The sequence below is a fragment of the Rattus norvegicus genome, chromosome 4 (assembly GCF_021556685.1).
Source record: "Rattus norvegicus strain SHRSP/BbbUtx chromosome 4, alternate assembly SHRSP_T2T, whole genome shotgun sequence".
NCBI lineage: Eukaryota > Metazoa > Chordata > Mammalia > Rodentia > Muridae > Rattus > Rattus norvegicus.
Window position 1 is genome coordinate 86051040 of NC_141537.1, and position 20602 is coordinate 86071641.

At 38.9% G+C, this 20602-nt stretch overlaps 1 protein-coding gene across 4 annotated transcripts in view; it reads left to right on the plus strand.

The window, feature by feature from the left end:
* Window positions 1-20602, plus strand: part of Itprid1 (ITPR interacting domain containing 1) — a 168173-nt gene that overhangs the window by 25836 nt on the left and 121735 nt on the right. For 2 of the 4 annotated variants that reach the window (XM_087658734.1, XM_087658736.1), the window contains exon 2: window positions 20073-20252. In XM_087658734.1, the coding sequence (XP_087514860.1) occupies window positions 20090-20252 (163 nt within the window). In that variant the 5' untranslated portion in view covers window positions 20073-20089. 4 annotated transcript variants of the gene reach the window in all.

Here is a 20602-nt window from a genome sequence, read left to right on the forward strand (position 1 = left end):
GGATACTGTCTCAGAAATAAATAAGTAAAAACAAAGAACTTGTGATTATAAGCCTTCCATACAGGTGTCCTCATTGGTAAAAGCAAACATTTAAGGAATTAGTCCATACTTCTATCCCATCTAGAAAACAAGACATTTCCCAAATATTTTCACAACTAATTTATTGGTATTTTGCAAAAATTTTATAAGAAAGAAAAATCCTGGGCAATTGCCTTCACTAATAAGAAAATTAAAAACCCAATTAAAATATGGGCAAATGACAGGAACCTGCTATAGCTGTTCTCTGAGAAGCTCTGCCAGCACCTGACTATGACAGATGCAGATACTCCCAGCCAACCATCAGACTGAGCATGGGGACCCCAGTGGTAGAGTTAGGGGAAGGACTGAAAGAACTGAGGGGGATTGCCACCAATAACAATATCAAGTATTGATATTGGGACCCCTCAGAGCTCCCAGGGACTAAACCACCAACAAAAGAATATACATGAATGGGTCTGTGACTCCAGCTAAATATGTAGCAGAGGATTGCCTTATTAGACATGAATAGGAAGGGAGGTCCTTGGTCCTTTGGAGTCTTGATGTCCCAGCTTAGAGCAGTGAGGTGGGAGAGGGTGGGTGGGTGGGTGGGTGGAGGAGTACCCTCATAGAGGCAAAGTGGAGTGGAGATAGAATGGGGGATTTGTGGAAGGGGGATCAGGAAGGAGAACAACATTTGAAATGCAAATAAGTAAAATAACCAATAAAAATAAATAAAATATGAGCAAATTCAGTTTAGTGGATATATAAATTGACACTGCATCAGGATCTAGTTGATTTTGTTTTAGGCATGTAAAATTCATGTAAAATTCAGAAAATCAGTGACTGCAACTTATACTTAATGGTAACATTAAATAGTGGTATGTTATGGTGAAAAAATAATTTCACACAAATCAACATTATCTTATGACATTTTACCAACTTAGCAAACTAGGAACAAACTGCTTAAACTAGGATTGAATAATGCGTTTAAAGTCTAGCAACAAAAGAATCTTATTAAAGATAAAATGTAAAGGCTTTCCTTGTGTATTGAAGGACGACATGATGTAGAGTTGTTGCTTATAAACCAACTCTTCATTCACTGTTTGCCAGGATACCCTGCTTATTCTGCATCCTAAATGCCTCAGAATCACATCTCAGGCTACCTGCTGGGTACCCTTATTTCAGGTACAGACTTTATCTAATAGCCGTATCTTTTCTGTGGCTTTACATACAGCCAGTTACTCATTGGCAAAAGAGTTGTTAGTACTTTTTGGCTTCTCTTTCTCAGATATCTACCAACCCTTAGTCAATTTTCTATCTAAACTCCTTTCTCTGTTATTTTGCCATTCATGGCTGACAGCATTAAGGGAAAGATGCTCTCAATTTCCCATTAGAGATGAATGATTAAAACATAGGTGGTCATGAATGTTGGTTTGGGAGATGTGTTACTGGGTGGCAGATGCTTCTGGTGGTTACTTAGGGAAGAACTGGGCATTGCACAAGATTCCAATCATGGGGATGGGTGTAAGTAGAAATTCCTGTTTCAACCCCTTTTCTGTGCTTTTAATGGTTTTCTGTAGTGGAGATGGTAAGTCTAATCAGGAACAGAAGTAAGAAGCAGGCTTATACTTAAGATTGCTTCTATTAAATGAGTGATGGGTACTTTTAGGATAGAATTCCAAACTTGAAAAGCACCTTAAGTTTATCCAAACCTGCCTGTCTTCCTCCAAGCATCTCTTCAACAGTGCACCAACAACCCATTTCTGCATGTGCGTGTGCTTTCTCTAGGACAAGTTTTGTTTCCTGAATGTAATCATTAAAGGGAAACATGTGATACCTGTACAGTCTCTTACAATCATTTACCAGAATAAGATCTCCTCCCATCTCTTGGTTCCCTGAGATTCAGTGGTTATGATCAAGGTGAAAAAGGAAAAAGATGTGGTTAAAGTGATGGTAGAGAAGGAAGAATCATCTTGGAGGTTGCCTCTGCAATCAATGAGGATAGAAAATGGATTTAGACACAAGTGAATGCTTAAGCCTTAATCTTTTCTAACTACTGACCATTTCTCATCCCTTCCCTTCCTTTCCCTTCCCCTTCCTTCCTTCTTTCCTTCCTTCCTTCTTTTGTTATTTTTTTTCTGTAAGAGCCCCCTTTCATTTGTGTCATCATAACAGTGCACCATGGGATTTGAAATATGATACAATTTACTTGTGTAACAATATATTTATTATTTTAAACTTGAGATGTATTCAATTCATGATCTTAAAGTAAATTACTTAACTAGTTACCGTGTATGGACTGTTTTATTGCATATTATACACATAATGTACATACTTTATTTCTAAAAGTAGATTTAGTTTCACAACAAAGTCTAGAAGAAGATAAAGTTCATATACATCCCGTTTCCTTTATCTATAACTTTCCTCATCGTGGTAACATCTTGTTGCAATTAAAAACAACATTCAGAACCTATCATCACCCAAGGCCCACAGTTTGCATTATTAATCTCCTTGTCCATTCTATGGGATTGAGCACATACATAACACCATTTACAAAGCATTATTGTATTACATAGGGTCATTTCACTACCGTCAAACATCCTCTTTGCTTTCCTTAGTCACTGTTTTCCCTGACTTAACCTTTAATGATTACTGATATTTTTCTGAATTCATAGCTTTCTGCCTTCAAGGCCACATGTTTAGATTCAGGCAGTCAGTATGTAGCTTTGAAGACTGGTTTTTTGTTTGTTTGTTTGTTTTGTTTTGTTTTTTGTTTAACCATATGAATCTCAGGGCCCTTGATTTTTTTTAGTGGCTTGATAGCTTGCATCTATTATAAAGTTAACCATAGCCTATTTTTTGCCTTCTGAGGGACACTCTGAATTTTTTTCTCCCCACCAAGTTTTGTCAATTGTGAATAAAGCTGTTGTAAAGGCTTTCGTGTAGGTGAAAGTTTTCAATTCTTTTTGTTAAACAACAAGAGTGTAATTGCTGGGTCATATGTAAGACAATGCCATACTGTCTTTCAAAATGATTTTAGTAGTTCTTAGCAATCAGCAGTGAATGAGTATTCTTAATGCTCTATATCTGTGCCCATACTTGGTGATGAGTCTTCTAATTTGACTACCCTAATAGGTGGGTGTGGATACCTGGTCTATATTTTCCTCACAACATATGGTATAGAACATCTTTACAAAGATGAATTAATTATCTGTGTATCTTAGCCTGAAAAAGGGTTGTGAACCCTTTCGGTGTACAACTAACCTTTCACAGGATCACAAATCAAGTATTCTGCATATCAAATATTTATATTATGATTCAAAACAGTAGCAAAATTACAGTTACAGCTAGAAATGAAATAATTTTATGGTTGGGAGTCAACACAAGGTGAGGGGCTGCATTAAAGTGTTTCAGCACTAGTAAGGTTGAGAACCACTCAGTTAAGGTCTTTTTGTCACCTGCTTAATCTGTTTAGTTATAATAAGGCCTTGGTGGGTGTTCCCATTGAAATAGTCTTTGATCAGATATTATCTCTAGCACATATTTCCTCCTGGTATGTTTTGTCTTCTTTCTATTGACAGTTTCTTTCACGTGGACTATATAATTTCATTCTTTCATAGTCTGTGCTGACAGTACCATTTATACATTTTTAAATATATTTTTTATTTTGCCTATGACAGAATTGTGATTCACATTGACTTCCATGTTCTCTGCATAGTGGAAACTATGTCCATAGTCATTGTTGTGTATGTGTGTTCTTATTGTTCTCATCCTCATTGCAGTGCTCCTTCCTCCTTCAAGGTCAGCTTCTGGCAGTATCTGTTTCTGAACTCTGTTTTGTCCTAATCACCTTTTTACTTCCAGCGTAAATACTGGAAAAGGATAAGAGGATCTTAGGGAGGCAGTTAGAAGTTTCTCACTAAATATGATACTACTTGCATGTTTATTTATTTATTTTGTGGAAATTATATGTTAGGTTAGGAATTCCTAGTTGACCATCATATTTTAAAGGCTAGTGGAAAGATACATGGGAGGAACATGTGGTAGTGCCAAACCGAAGGGTCCCTTATATACAGTAAAAATCAGTCAAGGTGGCATCTTATTTTTTAACACTCAAGAGTATAAGTTTGTCACAAAGCCAATTTTTACAGTGCATGCATTCTGTTAAATATTCCAGTGCCTGTGTCCTGAATTTTTTTCTATTTGTCTCTACACCTTCAAGGGCCACGATCAAAATATTTGTGACAAACACATGTTCTTGAGTGTTAAAAATAAGATGCCATCCTAACTGGTGACAATTGTGCATAAGTGACCCTTCAGTGTGACTCTATCACGTGGCCTTCACATAGACCTTTCCTGTGTCTCCTCTCTAAGAATCTGGGTGTACTTATAAATGAAAAGATCCTCTTACAGCATTTAAGAAAGGGTTCTGGGCTTCTGTTAGGATGCACATCCTTCTGCATCTCTCAACTATAGTTAATCAGTAGAATTTCCCATGATCAACTCTAATCTTCTTAAAATTTTTCTTGTGCACAGTAGACACCCAAGTATTTAATCGAATTAAATTGGCAAATGTCATTTTTGTACTCATTTACTCATAATGGCTAACTTTTACAATGTACTTTATGAATAACCTCTGTATGCCATGCCATCTTTGACATGATAGACATTATATAGATGAATAAGTCATAATTTGCACTTACTAAGAACATAGAATCCAAGGTCAGGCACAATCACTGTTTCATTCATTAAGCAGTTATTTCTAATCATCTAAAATCGCTTGTATCCTGGTCTAAGTATCATGCATCCAAGAGAAATTTCATGGCTTTTGCCTTCAGCTAATGTATTTACATAATGGGGGAGGCAGTCATGAAGTGAATCATTTCACTTGAGTGTGGTGAGTGCTATTGTAGAAGTTTGCACAAGTTGTTGTGAAAACATTGGAGGAGAGAAGAGTGTTGTTGTAAAAATATAAAAATAAAAAAGTAATTGTTGTCTATTACCCCTCTAGCTCTGCCACCGTAGTATCTGATGACATCTGCTAGGTATCTTGGCAGAAACACATCCCAGCTGCACGCTTTCCTACACTCAAACCCTCACATAAAAGAACACATAACACAATAATCTTTGACCCAATTGATAAGATATAATTGCCCACTTAAACATACAAAGCTCAGTACCATCCATCCCTTGAGAACATTAATAATAACCTGTAGATACACAGAACAGAATCTTAACATCACCTGCCATCTTGTCCTACTGCGGCTTCTCTCCCACCTGTCTCTCCTTTCTCTTCTTGTCTCCTCCTCTTCCTTCAAACTTCTCTCTCGCCCATTTTTCCTTCTCCTCCAATTACAGGCCTCCTTCTATTCTGTACCTGCCCTTCACCTGTACTTTACAAATTCAATGGGGAGGTGGTTCTGGTGAAGTCACCTGAGTTCTGAGTCCTTGACTAGACAGCTGTCCTTGGGGCAGTGGAATTAGCATCAAAATACAAATAACTTCAGGGCAAACCACAACAGAAGATGTCAAAAATTACTTCTATTTTAGTACAATAAAACAGGGTCCAAGGAAGAAATGGTCACTGCTTGCAGCAGGACCTGTAGGCAACATGATTAGACAGGAAAACACATTGATAAACCTCAGTTTTCCATCTTTAGAGTTTGATAAACTTGAAGGAACTTAGATCACAGCCATGGAGGGATAGGAGATGAGTTACGTGAGCATCCCTGATGTTCTCTCGCCTTTTTCTTTTCCCTTCCTTAGTAGGATGAGGCAAAGCCAGTGTGGAAAGGACAACAGGGTAACCAAGGGAATAGTCAAGGAAGTCACTGAAGAATTTTTTTAAGCTTCAAAGTTTAGAAGTGAGTAACACAGTGCTAGCAATGGATGCGCCAGTAGGTCTGATGTCATCCATCTTGAAGCTGTTGCAGGTCTCCTGGAAGCAGTGTACGTGGTCTTTCAACTAATAATCTTGTGCTTATTTTCCCTAGCAAAAGATGTTAACTCCAAGTTCAGAAAGTCTGACATTAGGTTCCGGCTGGGGCACAAATGTCTTGTCTTGAAATCCAGCTTGCTCCTAAATGGCAGGAGTGAGGCACCTTCACATATTCATGGTGGGAGGAAGCCACCCACAGAACAAATCATCACAGACGGCCTGTTCCTCCCAGCGGAGTGTTGATGGAACACGCTCTTCCCAAGGATCTGCCTCTACTTTTCTGAATCATTTGGAAATCTTTACTAGTGTTTGTGGGACTTTGATACTTGGATAAGAATGAAGAGCAGAAGGGCATTCCTGGCTTGACTTTGTTGTTTGAGCTTTTGCATCTTCCCATCTTCCAAATTTATAGTAGTAGGAACAATGGCTTATTCTTCCTCTTCATGCCATTTTGTTGAATATAGTTTTAAAATATTTTAAGTATGAGCACCACTAGCCACATATTAAATAGTCTGTAGGAAAGATAAAAATGGAATAATGAAATTGCAAAATTATCTCATCTCTTTCAATTCCTTCCTATTATGTGAATAGAAACTACATTCCCAGAAAACTTGAAACTACATGTCTAGTGTCATCCAGCCAGGTGACATCTATTTGTTGATTAATTAAACTGGAAACTACAAGCTTTTTGTTTCCCTGGTGATGGATTAAACCTTTTATTTGCTTATCAGCTGTTGAGAGGCTAATAGGAGAAGTGAAAATGAAGTATCCTGATAGCTTTAGACTATATTTTAGGTGGTACTTACTATGATAAGAATATAGGTTGTTTGTGTTCACATGTATGTAAACCACACTATTTTTCTAATTCACATCTACTATGCACTACCCCTTGATGCTGTGAACCATTCCTGATAAATGTGTAGTAGCAGCCTCTTTTCTAGCCTTTCCTATTTCAATCAGCTTCACCTTGACACTGCTTAGCTATTTCTGGTATTCATTGACATATATCCCCTTTCAGTAAGTACACATTCGGTACCTTACTTATGTTAATATGATAAGATTAGGAAGACATCTGTCCTGGAGAAACTCTCAGAGTGATTTAGGTAGTTAAGAAACAGGGTGACTAAATTGAAAGATAAAAACAGGCTTACCAAAGAAAAACCAATACTTTAAAATAGCAATTTACAGCGAGTTATGGGTTACAGTGAAACTAATACAGACATGTTCACATAGGGAAAAGTTGTAGAGAGAAGGGAAAAATGGACACTGAAGACTGAACACCCAAACCTTAGAATCTAGGAAACTAGAAACAAACGAGAAAGAATGCTGCGACACTAAGTAGGAAGAAATTCTGGAAGTGTAATTTTTTTAAAACCTAGTTAAAAGTTTGTTTAAATTAAGAGGAAGTGATGACTACAGTTTCTAGAGATTGTGAAAGGGTAGCATAAAGATTGAAGCACTAATGATTTGCTCAGTTACTTAGGGAAGGCATGGATTGTGTGTGGACAGGGCCTCCTACTAGACCCAAGAGAGACTGCAGGTTCAGTTTCTGTCAGTTTGATAGCAGTGGAAATGGATGTTTTGAGCTATATGGTAATCCTCCATTTTAGGATTAAATTTGAGAGATGGGAGGAATTCAAGAATCAGGGAAGGCTTGTATGTTCTTGATGGAGCAGGTATGCTAATGGAGATGTAATTTGTTAAGATGCAGAATGATGAAAGAAGGGAAGATACATTTGGAGCTAAGAATGGAACCAAGGAAACAAAGAAGAATTCAGTGTGGCACACACTAAGTTTGTCTACAAATATTCATGTGGAAATGTCGAGGAAAGGGAAAAAGTGTGGCCTGAAGTTCAGATAGGCAAAATTTGGAAGTTTAAGTTTGGGAGTCAACATCACTGGTTTATAAAACCAAGGCAAGGTTGGAGGGTTTGAGAGGGCAGGTTGAAGATTATTGTAAGATGAATCATATTATAGTGTGTTTTTATGTGGATAGAATATTCCAACAAAGGGCCAATGACACCAAAAGGACAAAGATGGTGTCCAAAGAAATTTTGAATAGAATAGAAGCAATCACAGAGGCCAGAGAGATGACTTGGAGGTTAAGAGCAATGACTGCTCTTCTAGAGGTCCTGAGTTCAATTCCCAACAACCACATGGTGACTCATAACCATCTGTAATGGGATCTGATTCCCTCTTCTGGTGTGTCTGAAGACAGAAACTTACTCATACACACATACATACATACACACATACATAATGCAGGGGACAGTGGGTGGCAGGCAGTGTGTGAGCTCTGGGGATTAAGAGAGTCAAAAAAGGGTAGAAGATTGGGCCAGATAAGCAATATCACTCACAGGAATGTGACCCACAGACACAGTGAGGTGATGCTCATTCTCTACTTCTCAATGTATCAACTTCTCAGGGTTAGAGTCTTAGTTTTGGTAGTGAAGTGAGTAATATTGAAGGTTTTAATAACAATCTTTTAGAAAACATGAGCCTAAAAAATGTATAGATATCCATGAGCAAATCCAGGGCTGGAAATAGGCAGGTCCTACCAGAGTACTGTGTAGCCTAAAGGAACCATTTCCTAAGAGTTACAACTGAGGGAGTCAGTGTATGAAAAAGGTAGAGGAGCAGAAGGTAGGTATGGATGACATTATAGATCTTATGAAGGGCCGCAGAACAGCTCTGATAACAATGACAAGATTAGGCTCAAGGAGGTGGTTGAAGAGATCTCTGTGACCCTGTCAGGGTCCCTGTGGACTTTGTTAGGGATGTTTTTCCTTTATGAAGTTACCTTCTTGACCACAGGGAACATTCAAAAGGCATGACCAATGTTAGAAACTGCAACCTGTACCCATGAGATCATGTACACTTTGAAGAAATTTCAAGGCCCTGCTAAAAGATTCTAGCATGCCTCAGAGACTTTACATTACCTCAGTTGTAGAAATACTGTATTCCCACACTTCCAGAGGTTTCTGCTATCCTACTGAGTTATTTCAGGACAACATGGATTATCTACAAACTAAGAGTGTCAAATCTGTTTTCTTGTATTCGTTAATCTAATGATTAGTTTTTTTTTTTTTTTTTGGTTCTTTTTTTCGGAGCTGGGGACCGAACCCAGGGCCTGTGCTTCCTAGGTAAGCGCTCTACCACTGAGCTAAATCCCCAGCCCCTATGATTAGTCTTAAATGTCAACTTTATATAACTTAGAACACCTGGGGAAAGAGCCTCATTTGAGTATTTGTCTTTATCAGACTGGTATGTGAACATGTTCTGTTCACGCAAAGTGAATCTCTCTATTTTTCAATTATGTAAAAGGAACCATCTCATCCCAGGTAGCAATTTCCCAAGGCAGGGATCCTGAACTATAAAGGAGAGGAGAAACCTGGATGTAAGCAAGCAGCATCTACCCATTGCTTCTCCCTGATCTTGACTATGGATTAAGTTCTTAGACAAACTTCCCCTCAATTATGGACTAGATCCTAGAAATGTAAAATAAAATAAAGTCTCTTTTTCCCTAACTTGATATTTTATCACGGTAATGGAAATTGTATTAGTGAGGATTTCTATTGTTGTAATAAAACAATGTAACCAAAAGAAGCTTGGAGGAAGAAGGGTTTATTTTGCTTCAACTTCCATATCATGGTTCACTATGACAGGAAAGCAGAACAGGAAATTAAATACAGCAGGAACCTGGAGACAAGGGTTAATGTAGAGGCCGTGGAGGAGTGCTGCTTATTGGCTTGTTCATCATGGTTTGCTCAGCCCCCATTCTTATAGAAACCAGGACCACCACCACAGGGATGGCACTTTCCATAATGGGCTGGGCCCTCCCACATCAATCACTAATTAAAAAACAATGTGTGCCTTGAGCTTTAGTAAAGTTTCTTTTATGAATGTGGGTGCCTTTGCATTTGGAGCATACATGTTCAGAATTGAGTGTTCATCTTGGTAGATTTTTTTGTTGACAAGTGTGAAGTGTCCTTCCTTACCTTCTTTGAAAACTTTTTATTGAAAGTCAGTTTTATTTGATACTAGAATAGCTATGCCAGACCATTTTCTTGGAAAAAAATTTTTCTAGCCTTTTACTCTGAGGTAATGTCTGTCTTTGTCACTGAAGTGCATTTCCCATATGCAATAAAATGTTGGGTCCTGTTCATGTATCCAGTCTGTTAGTCTATGTCTTTTTATTGGGGGATTGAGTCCATTGATGTTGAGATATTAAGGAAAAGAGATTGTTGCTTCCTGTTATTTTTTGTTGTAAGAGGTGGAATTATGTTTGTGTGGCTATCTTCCTTTGGGTTTGTTGAAAGATTATTTTCTGGCAAGGATGTGGAGAAAGAAAAACACTCCTTTATTGTTGGTGGGATTGCAAGCTGGTACAACCACTGTGGAAATCAGTCTGGTGGTTCTTCAGAAAAATGGACATAGTACTGTCTGAGAACCCAGCTATACCACTCCTGGGCATATACCCAAAAGATGCTCCAACATATAGCAAGGACACATGCTCTACTATGTTCATAGCAGCCTTATTTATAATAGCCAGAAGCTGGAAAGAACCCAGATGTCCTTCAACAGAGGAATGGATACAGAAAATGTCGTACATCTACACAATGGAATACTACTCTCAGCTATTAAAAACAATGACTTCATGAAATTCTTAGGCAAATGGTTGGAACTAGAAAATATCATTCTGAGTGAGGTAACCCAGTCACAAAAGAACACACATGATATGCACTTACTGATAAGTGGATATTAACCCAAAAGCTTGGAAATCCCAAGATACAATTCACAAACTACATGAAGATCAAGAAGAAGGAAGACCAAAATATGGATGCTCTCACAGGAAGAAATATGGGGACTAAGTGTGGAACAGAGACTGAACAAGGGCCATCCAGAGACTGCCCCACCTGGAGATCCATCCCATATACAGTCACCAAACCCCGACACTATTGTAGATGTCAAGAAGTGCATGCTGACAGGAGTTGTCTGTCAACTGTCTCCTGAGAGGTTCTGCCAGAACCTGACAAATAGAGAGGCAGTGCTCTCAGCCAACCATTGGACTGAGAATGGGGTCCTCAATAGAGAGTTAGAGAAAGGACGAAAGGAGCTGAAGAGGTTTGCAATCCCATAGGAAGTACAACAATATCAATCAACCAGACACCCAGAGCTCCCAGGGCCTAAAGCACCAACCAAATAGTATACATGGATCAACCCATGGCTCCAGCTACATATGTAGCAGAGGATGGCCTTGTCGGGCATCAATAGGAGGAGAGACCCTTGGTCCTGTGAAGGGTTGATGCCCCAGTGTAGGGAAATGCTAGGGTGGGAAGGTGGGATGGAGTTGGTGGGTAAATGGGTGGGGGAGCAACTGCATAGAAGCAGGGGAGGGGAGTGGGATAGGGGTTAACACAGGGGAAACTGGGAAAGAGAATAACATTTGAAATGTACATAAAGAAAATATCCAATTAAAAAAAGAGAGAGAGGGGCTGGGGATTTAGCTCAGTGGTAGAGCGCTTACCTAGGAAGCACAAGGCCCTGGGTTCGGTCCCCAGCTCCGAAAAAAAGAACCAAAAAAAAAAAGAGAGAGAGAGAGAATCCAATAATGTCTCATAGGCTTTTCCATAGATCAATTTGATGGGAACTTTTTCTCAGTTGAAGTTTCCACTTCCCATATGACTCTAGCTTGTATCAGGTTGACATAAAATTAGGCAGAAAAGTACCAAAACTAAAACAATTGGTGATTTATTTCTTTCACTTGGCAATTCTTGACAGGATAATGATGAGAAGAAGAAAAAAACAGAAAAGAGAAGGAGGAGCTGGAAAATATAATCCGTGGTTGTTTTGAATAGATTTCCCATTAATTCTTTCATTTGAAGTAGTTATTTCACAACTACTCCAAGAGTGAAGTAATGCAGTATGTAATAAGTTTGACAATTTCTTCGAAGTTCAGAATGCAACAGAGCTGAGAGTCAGGGCATCTGACCTGTCAAATTTGCTATTTTAACCACAAAAGAACCAAGAATGGGATTGGCTGAAATGGGTCATTCACTGGGTAAAGTCAAACTGCTACAAACCTGATGACCTGAATTCAATCCTCAGAGCTCAGGTCATGGAAGGAGAGAATAGACCTCTGAACTCTGTTTTGTCTCCATGGCTTGTGCCCACATGAAAAATAAAGAAATAATTCAATAGAAAAACTAAGCAAACAAGACAGCCAAAGAATCACTGCCCAAACTACCTGGAATTTCCTTTCCCATGATCATTTGGCCTGGTCCATGGACTGCTCTGGAATCTGATGTGCAATACCACACTCTTTTTTTTTTTTTTATTAACTTGAGTATTTCTTATATACATTTCGAGTATTATTCCCTTTCCCGGTTTCCGGGAAAACATCCCCCTCCCCCCTCCCTTTCCTTATGGGTGTTCCCCTCCCAACCCTCCCCCCATTGCCGCCCTCCCCCCATAGTCTAGTTCACTGGGGGTTCAGTCTTAGCAGGACCCAGGGCTTCCCCTTCCACTGGTGCTCTTACTAGGATATTCATTGCTACCTATGGGGTCAGAGTCCAGGGTCAGTCCATGTATAGTCTTTGGGTAGTGGCTTAGTCCCTGGAAGCTCTGGTTGCTTGGCATTGTTGTACTTTTGGGGTCTCCAGCCCCTTCAAGCTCTTCCAGTTCTTTCTCTGATTCCTTCAACAGGGGCCTATTCTCAGTTCAGTGGTTTGCTGCTGGCATTCGCCTCTGTATTTGCTGTATTCTGGCTGTGTCTCTCAGGAGCGATCTACATCCGGTTCCTGTAGGCCTGCACTTCTTTGCTTCGTCCATCTTCTCTAATTGGGTGGCTGTATATGTATGGGTCATATGTGGGGCAGGCTCTGAATGGGTGTTCCTTCAGTCTCTGTTTTAATCTTTGCCTCTCCCTTCCCTGCCAAGGGTATTTTTTTCCTCATTTAAAGAAGGAGTGAAGCATTCACATTTTGATCATCCGTCTTGAGTTTCGTTTGTTCTAGGGATCTAGGGTAATTCAAGGATTTGGGCTAATAGCCACTTATCAATGAGTGCATACCATGTATGTCTTTCTGTGAATTGGTTAGCTCACTCAGGATGATATTTTCCAGTTCCAACCATTTGCCTACGAATTTCATAAAGTCGTTGTTTTTGATAGCTGAGTAATATTCCATTGTGTAGATGTACCACATTTTCTGAATCCATTCCTCTGTTGAAGGGCATCTGGGTTCTTTCCATTTTCTGGCTATTATAAATAAGGCTGCGATGAACATAGTGGAGCACGTGTCTCTTTTGTATGTTGCGGAATCTTTTGGGTATATGCCCAAGAGAGGTATAGCTGGATCCTCAGGCAGTTCAATGTCCAATTTTCTGAGGAACCTCCAGACTGATTTCCAGAATGGTTTTACCAGTCTGCAATCCCACCAAAAATGGAGGAGTGTTCCTCTTTCTCCACATCCTCGCCAGCATCTGCTGTCACCTGAGTTTTTGATCTTAGCCATTCTCACTGGTGTGAGGTGAAATCTCAGGGTTGTTTTGATTTGCATTTCCCTTATGACTAAAGATGTTGAACATTTCTTTAGGTGTTTCTCAGCCATTCAGCATTCCTCAGCTGTGAATTGTTTGTTTAGCTCTGAACCCCATTTTTAATAGGGTTATTTGTCTCCCTGCGGTCTAACTTCTTGAGTTCTTTGTATATTTTGGATATAAGGCCTCTATCTGTTGTAGGATTGGTAAAGATCTTTTCCCAATCTGTTGGTTGCCGTTTTGTCCTAACCACAGTGTCCTTTGCCTTACAGAAGCTTTGCAGTTTTATGAGATCCCATTTGTCGATTCTTGATCTTAGAGCGTAAGCCATTGGTGTTTTGTTCAGGAAATTTTTTCCAGTGCCCATGTGTTCCAGATGCTTCCCTAGTTTTTCTTCTATTAGTTTGAGTGTGTCTGGTTTGATGTGGAGGTCCTTGATCCACTTGGACTTAAGCTTTGTACAGGGTGATAAGGATGGATCGATCTGCATTCTTCTACATGTTGCCCTCCAGTTGAACCAGCACCATTTGCTGAAAATGCTATCTTTTTTCCATTGGATGGTTTTGGCTCCTTTGTCAAAAATCAAGTGACCATAGGTGTGTGGGTTCATTTCTGGGTCTTCAATTTTATTCCATTGGTCTATCTGTCTGTCTCTGTACCAATACCATGCAGTTTTTATCACTATTGCTCTGTAATACTGCTTGAGTTCAGGGATAGTGATTCCCCCGACGTTCTTTTATTGTTGAGGATAGCTTTAGCTATCCTGGGTTTTTTGTTATTCCAGATGAATTTGCAAATTGTTCTGTCTAATTCTTTGAAGAATTGGATTGGTATTTTGATGGGGATTGCATTGAATCTGTAGATTGCTTTTGGTAAAATGGCCATTTTTACTATATTAATCCTGCCAATCCATGAGCATGGGAGATCTTTCCATCTTCTGAGGTCTTCTTCAATTTCTTTCCTCAGTGTCTTGAAGTTCTTATTGTACAGATCTTTTACTTGCTTGGTTAAAGTCACACCGAGGTACTTTATATTATTTGGGTCTATTATGAAGGGTGTCGTTTCCCTAATTTCTTTCTCGGCTTGTTTCTCTTTTGTATAGAGGAAGGCAACTGATTTATTTGAGTTAATTTTATACCCAGCCATCTTGCTGAAGTTGTTTATCAGCTTTAGTAGTTCTCTGGTGGAACTTTTGGGATCACTTAAATATACTATCATGTCATCTGCAAATAGTGATATTTTGACCTCTTCTTTTCCGATCTGTATCCCCTTGATCTCCTTTTGTTTTCTGATTGCTATGGCTAGAACTTCAAGAACTATATTGAATAAGTAGGGAGAGAGTGGGCAGCCTTGTCTAGTCCCGGATTTTAGTGGGATTGCTTCAAGTTTCTCTCCATTTAGTTTAATGTTAGCAACTGGTTTGCTGTATATGGCTTTTACTATGTTTAGGTATGGGCCTTGAATTCCTATTGTTTCCAGGACTTTTATCATGAAGGGGTGTTGAATTTTGTCAAATGCTTTCTCAGCATCTAATGAAATGATCATGTGGTTCTGTTCTTTCAGTTTGTTTATATAATGGATCACGTTGATGGTTTTCCGTATATTAAACCATCCCTGCATGCCTGGGATGAAGCCTACTTGATCATGGTGGATGATTGTTTTGATGTGCTCTTGAATTCGGTTTGCCAGAATTTTATTGAGTATTTTTGCGTCGATATTCATAAGGGAAATTGGTCTGAAGTTCTCTTTCTTTGTTGTGTCTTTGTGTGGTTTAGGTATAAGAGTAATTGTGGCTTCGTAGAAGGAATTCGGTAGTGCTGCATCTGTTTCAATCTTGTGGAATAGTTTGGATAATATTGGTATGAGGTCTTCTATGAAGGTTTGATAGAATTCTGCACTAAACCCGTCTGGACCTGGGCTCTTTTTGGTTGGGAGACCTTTAATGACTGCTTCTATTTCCTTAGGAGTTATGGGGTTGTTTAACTGGTTTATCTGTTCCTGATTTAACTTCGATACCTGGTATCTGTCTAGGAAATTGTCCATTTCCTGAAGATTTTCTAGTTTTGTTGAATATAGGTTTTTATAGTAAGATCTGATGATTTTTTGAATTTCCTCTGAATCTGTAGTTATGTCTCCCTTTTCATTTCTGATTTTGTTAATTTGGACGCACTCTCTTTGTCCTCTCGTTAGTCTGGCTAAGGGTTTATCTATCTTGTTGATTTTCTCAAAGAACCAGCTTTTGGTTCTGTTGATTCTTTCTATGGTCCTTTTTGTTTCTACTTGGTTGATTTCAGCTCTGAGTTTGATTATTTCCTGCCTTCTACTCCTCCTGGGTGTATTTGCTTCTTTTTGTTCTAGAGCTTTTAGGTGTGCTGTCAAGCTTCTGACATATGCTCTTTCCTGTTTCTTTCTGCAGGCACTCAGCGCTATGAGTTTTCCTCTTAGCACAGCTTTCATTGTGTCCCATAAGTTTGGGTATGTTGTACCTTCATTTTCATTAAATTCTAAAAAGTTTTTAATTTCTTTCTTTATTTCTTCCTTGACCAGGTTATCATTGAGTAGAGCATTGTTCAATTTCCACGTATATGTGGGCATTCTTCCCTTATTGTTATTGAAGACCAGTTTTAGGCCGTGGTGGTCCGATAGCACGCATGGGATTATTTCTATCTTTCTGTACCTGTTGAGGCCCGTTTTTTGACCAATTATATGGTCAATTTTGGAGAAAGTACCATGAGGAGCTGAGAAGAAGGTATATCCTTTTGCTTTAGGATAGAATGTTCTATAAATATCTGTTAAGTCCATTTGGCTCATGACTTCTCTTAGTCTGTCGACATCACTGTTTAATTTCTGTTTCCATGATCTGTCCATTGATGAGAGTGGGGTGTTGAAATCTCCCACTATTATTGTGTGAGGTGCAATGTGTGTTTTGAGCTTTAGTAAGGTTTCTTTTACGTATGTAGGTGCCCTTGTATTTGGGGCATAGATATTTAGGATTGATAGTTCATCTTGGTGGATTTTTCCTTTGATAAATATGAAGTGTTCTTCCTTATCTTTTTTGATGAATTTTAGTTGAAAACTGATTTTATTTGATATTAGAATGGCTACTCCAGCTTGCTTCTTCCGACCATTTGCTTGGAAAGTTGTTTTCCAGCCTTTCACTCTGAGGTAGTGTCTGTCTTTTTCTCTGAGGTGTGTTTCCTGTAGGCAGCAAAATGTAGGGTCCTCGTTGCGTATCTAGTTTGTTAATCTATGTCTTTTTATTGGGGAGTTGAGGCCATTGATATTGAGAGATATTAAGGAATAGTGATTATTGCTTCCCGTTATATTCATATTTGGATGTAAGGTTATGTTTGTGTGCTTTCATTCTCTTTGTTTTGTTGCCAAGACGATTAGTTTCTTGCTTCTTCTAGGGTATAGCTTGCCTCCTTATGTTGGGCTTTACCATTTATTATCCTTTGTAGTGCTGGATTTGTAGAAAGATATTGTGTAAATTTGGTTTTGTCATGGAATATCTAGGTTTCTCCATCAATGTTAATTGAGAGTTTTGCTGGATACAGTAACCTGGGCTGGCATTTGTGTTCTCTTAGGGTCTGTATGACATCAGTCCAGGATCTTCTGGCTTTCATAGTTTCTGGCGAGAAGTCTGGTGTGATTCTGATAGGTCTGCCTTTATATGTTACTTGACCTTTTTCCCTTACTGCTTTTAATATTCTTTCTTTATTTTGTGCGTTTGGTGTTTTGACAATTATGTGACGGGAGGTGTTTCTTTTCTGGTCCAATCTATTTGGAGTTCTGTAGGCTTCTTGTATGTCTATGGGTATCTCTTTTTTTAGGTTAGGGAAGTTTTCTTCTATGATTTTGTTGAAGATATTTACTGGTCCTTTGAGCTGGGAGTCTTCACTCTCTTCTATACCTATTATCCTTAGGTTTGATCTTCTCATTGAGTCCTGGATTTCCTGTATGTTTTGGACCAGTAGCTTTTTCCGCTTTACATTATCCTTGACAGTTGAGTCAATGATCTCTATGGAATCTTCTGCTCCTGAGATTCTCTCTTCCATCTCTTGTATTCTGTTGGTGAAGCTTGTATCTACAGCTCCTTGTCTCTTCTTTTGGTTTTCTATATCCAGGGTTGTTTCCCTGTGTTCTTTCTTGATTGCTTCTATTTCCATCCTCAATTCTTTCAACTGTTTGATTGTGTTTTCCTGGAATTCTTTCAGGGATTTTTGTGTCTCCTCTCTATGGGCTTCTGCTTGTTTATTCATGTTTTCCTGGAATTCTTTCAGGCATTTTTGCGATTCCTCTCTGTAGGCTTCTACTTGTTCTCTAAGGGAGTTCTTCACGTCTTTCTTGAAGTCCTCCAGCATCATGATCAAAAATGATTTTGAAACTAGATCTTGCTTTTCTGGTGTGTTTGGATATTCCATGTTTGTTTTGATTGGAGAATTGGGCTCTGATGGCAATACCACAGTCTTGGCACTGTAATATCATCACTGCATTGGAACTTTACATTTCCTGACTCTGCTACAGGACTAAGAGATAGGAACGGTTGGGTTGATGTTGTTCAACATAGTAGCTTCTTGAACAAAGTAAAGATTTGGTACCTATAGCTTTGCAGTTTTAAAATGAAACATGATATAAACTATCCACAGCAGTGAGTCTCTTCACACACACACATGGCCTTCAAAATAGGATTTGGGTGAGAAACGACTGGACATTTCAGGTTTTGGTGACAACATAATCAAGATGTAAGCTTTGTCCTAGGGTCAGGTGAAACTGGCCAGAATTAGTTTTCAAATGGTCCTGGAAACAAAGGGGTTCCAGGAAGAAGATATCAGGGTTCATGCAGCCCAATTTCTGCCTGGCTACCATGGGACAATTCAAAGCTACCATTCAATTAGTTTATGTCCTTGTCTAAAGAGGTGCTTTGAAGGTCCAGTAAATAGATGTCAAAGATGGCCATTCAAGCATCAGGGACTTATATCCAGAAGCAAACTTATTTGCTAACTGGAAGGTACCCACTAAGGCAAAGTGAACAAGAGACTTCCTTTACCAATAGTTCTCTGACACCTGCTTCTAGCACAATTTCCACTTTGGGGGGCAGATTTTTTTATAATCTGTAGAAAGTACAATCAATGTGGCAGAGAAAAAGTTTTCAATAGTTGAGTAAAACTGGAGACTGGGGTAGAATCTACTGTTATAGAGTAGAAACTTGGAAATAGAACTAAAATGATCTTTCTATCTAAAATGAAACAATTCTTCCAGTGATTTGCACAGAGCAGTGGCTTGATGGCATGTGACATTCCCACTCAGAACATAATCAGCGACTTGGTAATTCTTGTCTCTCTAAGCAAAATCTTCAGCTCAGACCAAGAAAACTATCATATAATTTGAGGAACCTTGTTGTTCTGTTGTTAAAGCTTTCTGTTTCTTTAATGAGTGTCACATTTCAGGATATCCTTGTGCAGAGTTTTGAATTTTGTTTCTTGTGAAATTTTGCCTTGTTAAAATTTGCCTCTGATTTTTCATTCACACCTACAAGATGCAAGACAACCTTTTCTTTAAATATGACAGTGTCAAAACCTTTGCACAATTAAATGACTACACTTTTAATGCAAAACATAGGCATTACGTTTTCTAGTGTTATGAATTCTAGTATACAACTGCATTGAGTATGAAATATAAACTGATTTCTATTACTTGTGCCTTGACTTATTGTCATTTTTTAAAATTTGCTGAAGAGGATACTCAAAGGTTAATATTCTTGAATAAAATGTCCATCTTTTGGGCCTTATATTTAACTATTTGAAACTCCTTGGTTTTAGCATTTAGAATGTAAAATTAATAGTCACCTTAAGTATTAGTTCTAAATTTACACAAATGGTACCATTTTAATGTATAAAGCATGTAAGGGAAGTGTTACTGACAATCACATCTGGGATGTGTGCCTAAAACTAAGAGAGAATAATCAGATATTTGCAGTCAGTCAGAATGGTTTGCCTTTCGCAGACACATGTTGCAAATGACAGTTTATATGTAATGTGACTTGCGATTACGCACCAATACAAGGATGGTATGAATGCTGCTGGAGTCTTTCTGTCTCTTCAGTCATGCCTATGAATTTAAAGACTGAATCAATACTGACGGAAACAATTTAAGACAATAATTTAAGCAGAAAGAGTGGTTTTTGAACCTGAACTTCACTATCTTAATTTTTACTTGTTTTTTAAAATACCTGTTATGTGCTCAAAGTTCAGACTAGCATGGCAAAAGTAAGGATCGTGTCAAAATTCAATTTCTCTGTTCTCTAGCCACATGTCAGTACACACGACTGAAACCGTCAGTGTGGATGTGGGCTTGTGTCTGGCAATGCTAAGTTACTCCCTTGGTATGTCTGGCCATAGTAAGGAAATACTTCTGCCCAAATCAGCAGGGATTCTGCTTGAGTAGGGGAGTCTTTCTCAGTAAGACAGTGACTCTAGGTGGCTCAGTTGTTTCTAAGAATCCTCCCTGTCACTGGGACAAAGCCCAGTTCTGAACTCATTGTGCCTGGTTTGTCTGCCTGTGTGGTTTCAGTAAGGTTGTGGAATCACTCTCATGATAATGGAGAAATTACAAGGATCTGACATCCCCAGAGCCAGCCTGGAGAAGAGAAAGAGAGATATCTTAAGACATACCAAGAGGGCATGGGCACCTCTGGATGGGCATCTGCTTCCTGATTCTGAAGAAGAAAACCCAATGGTCACTATGTTTGTGCAAGGTAAGGGTCCTTCTAGAAATCTAGGAAGTGCTCCGCTGTGGGCAATGAGGGATGTGAGGCTTCTGCGTGGGAGCAAGTTAATTCTAAAGACTTGAACTTCATATTGAAGAAACAAGTGTTCCTGGCACAATTCCTGGCAAGTCTATAAAATGGACATTCTGACTTCGGCACAAATAGACCAACTAAGCAATAAACACTGCTTCCTTTCCATTCCAATACCCTCATCCTAAATTCCAGGACTCTGAAGTTACATTCAGGCACAATTAAAAAAGCTTCTCCTTCCTTCTCTTCTCCTCCTCCTCTTCCTCCTCCTCCTCTTCCTCTTCCTCCTCCTCCTTCTTTTTCTCTTC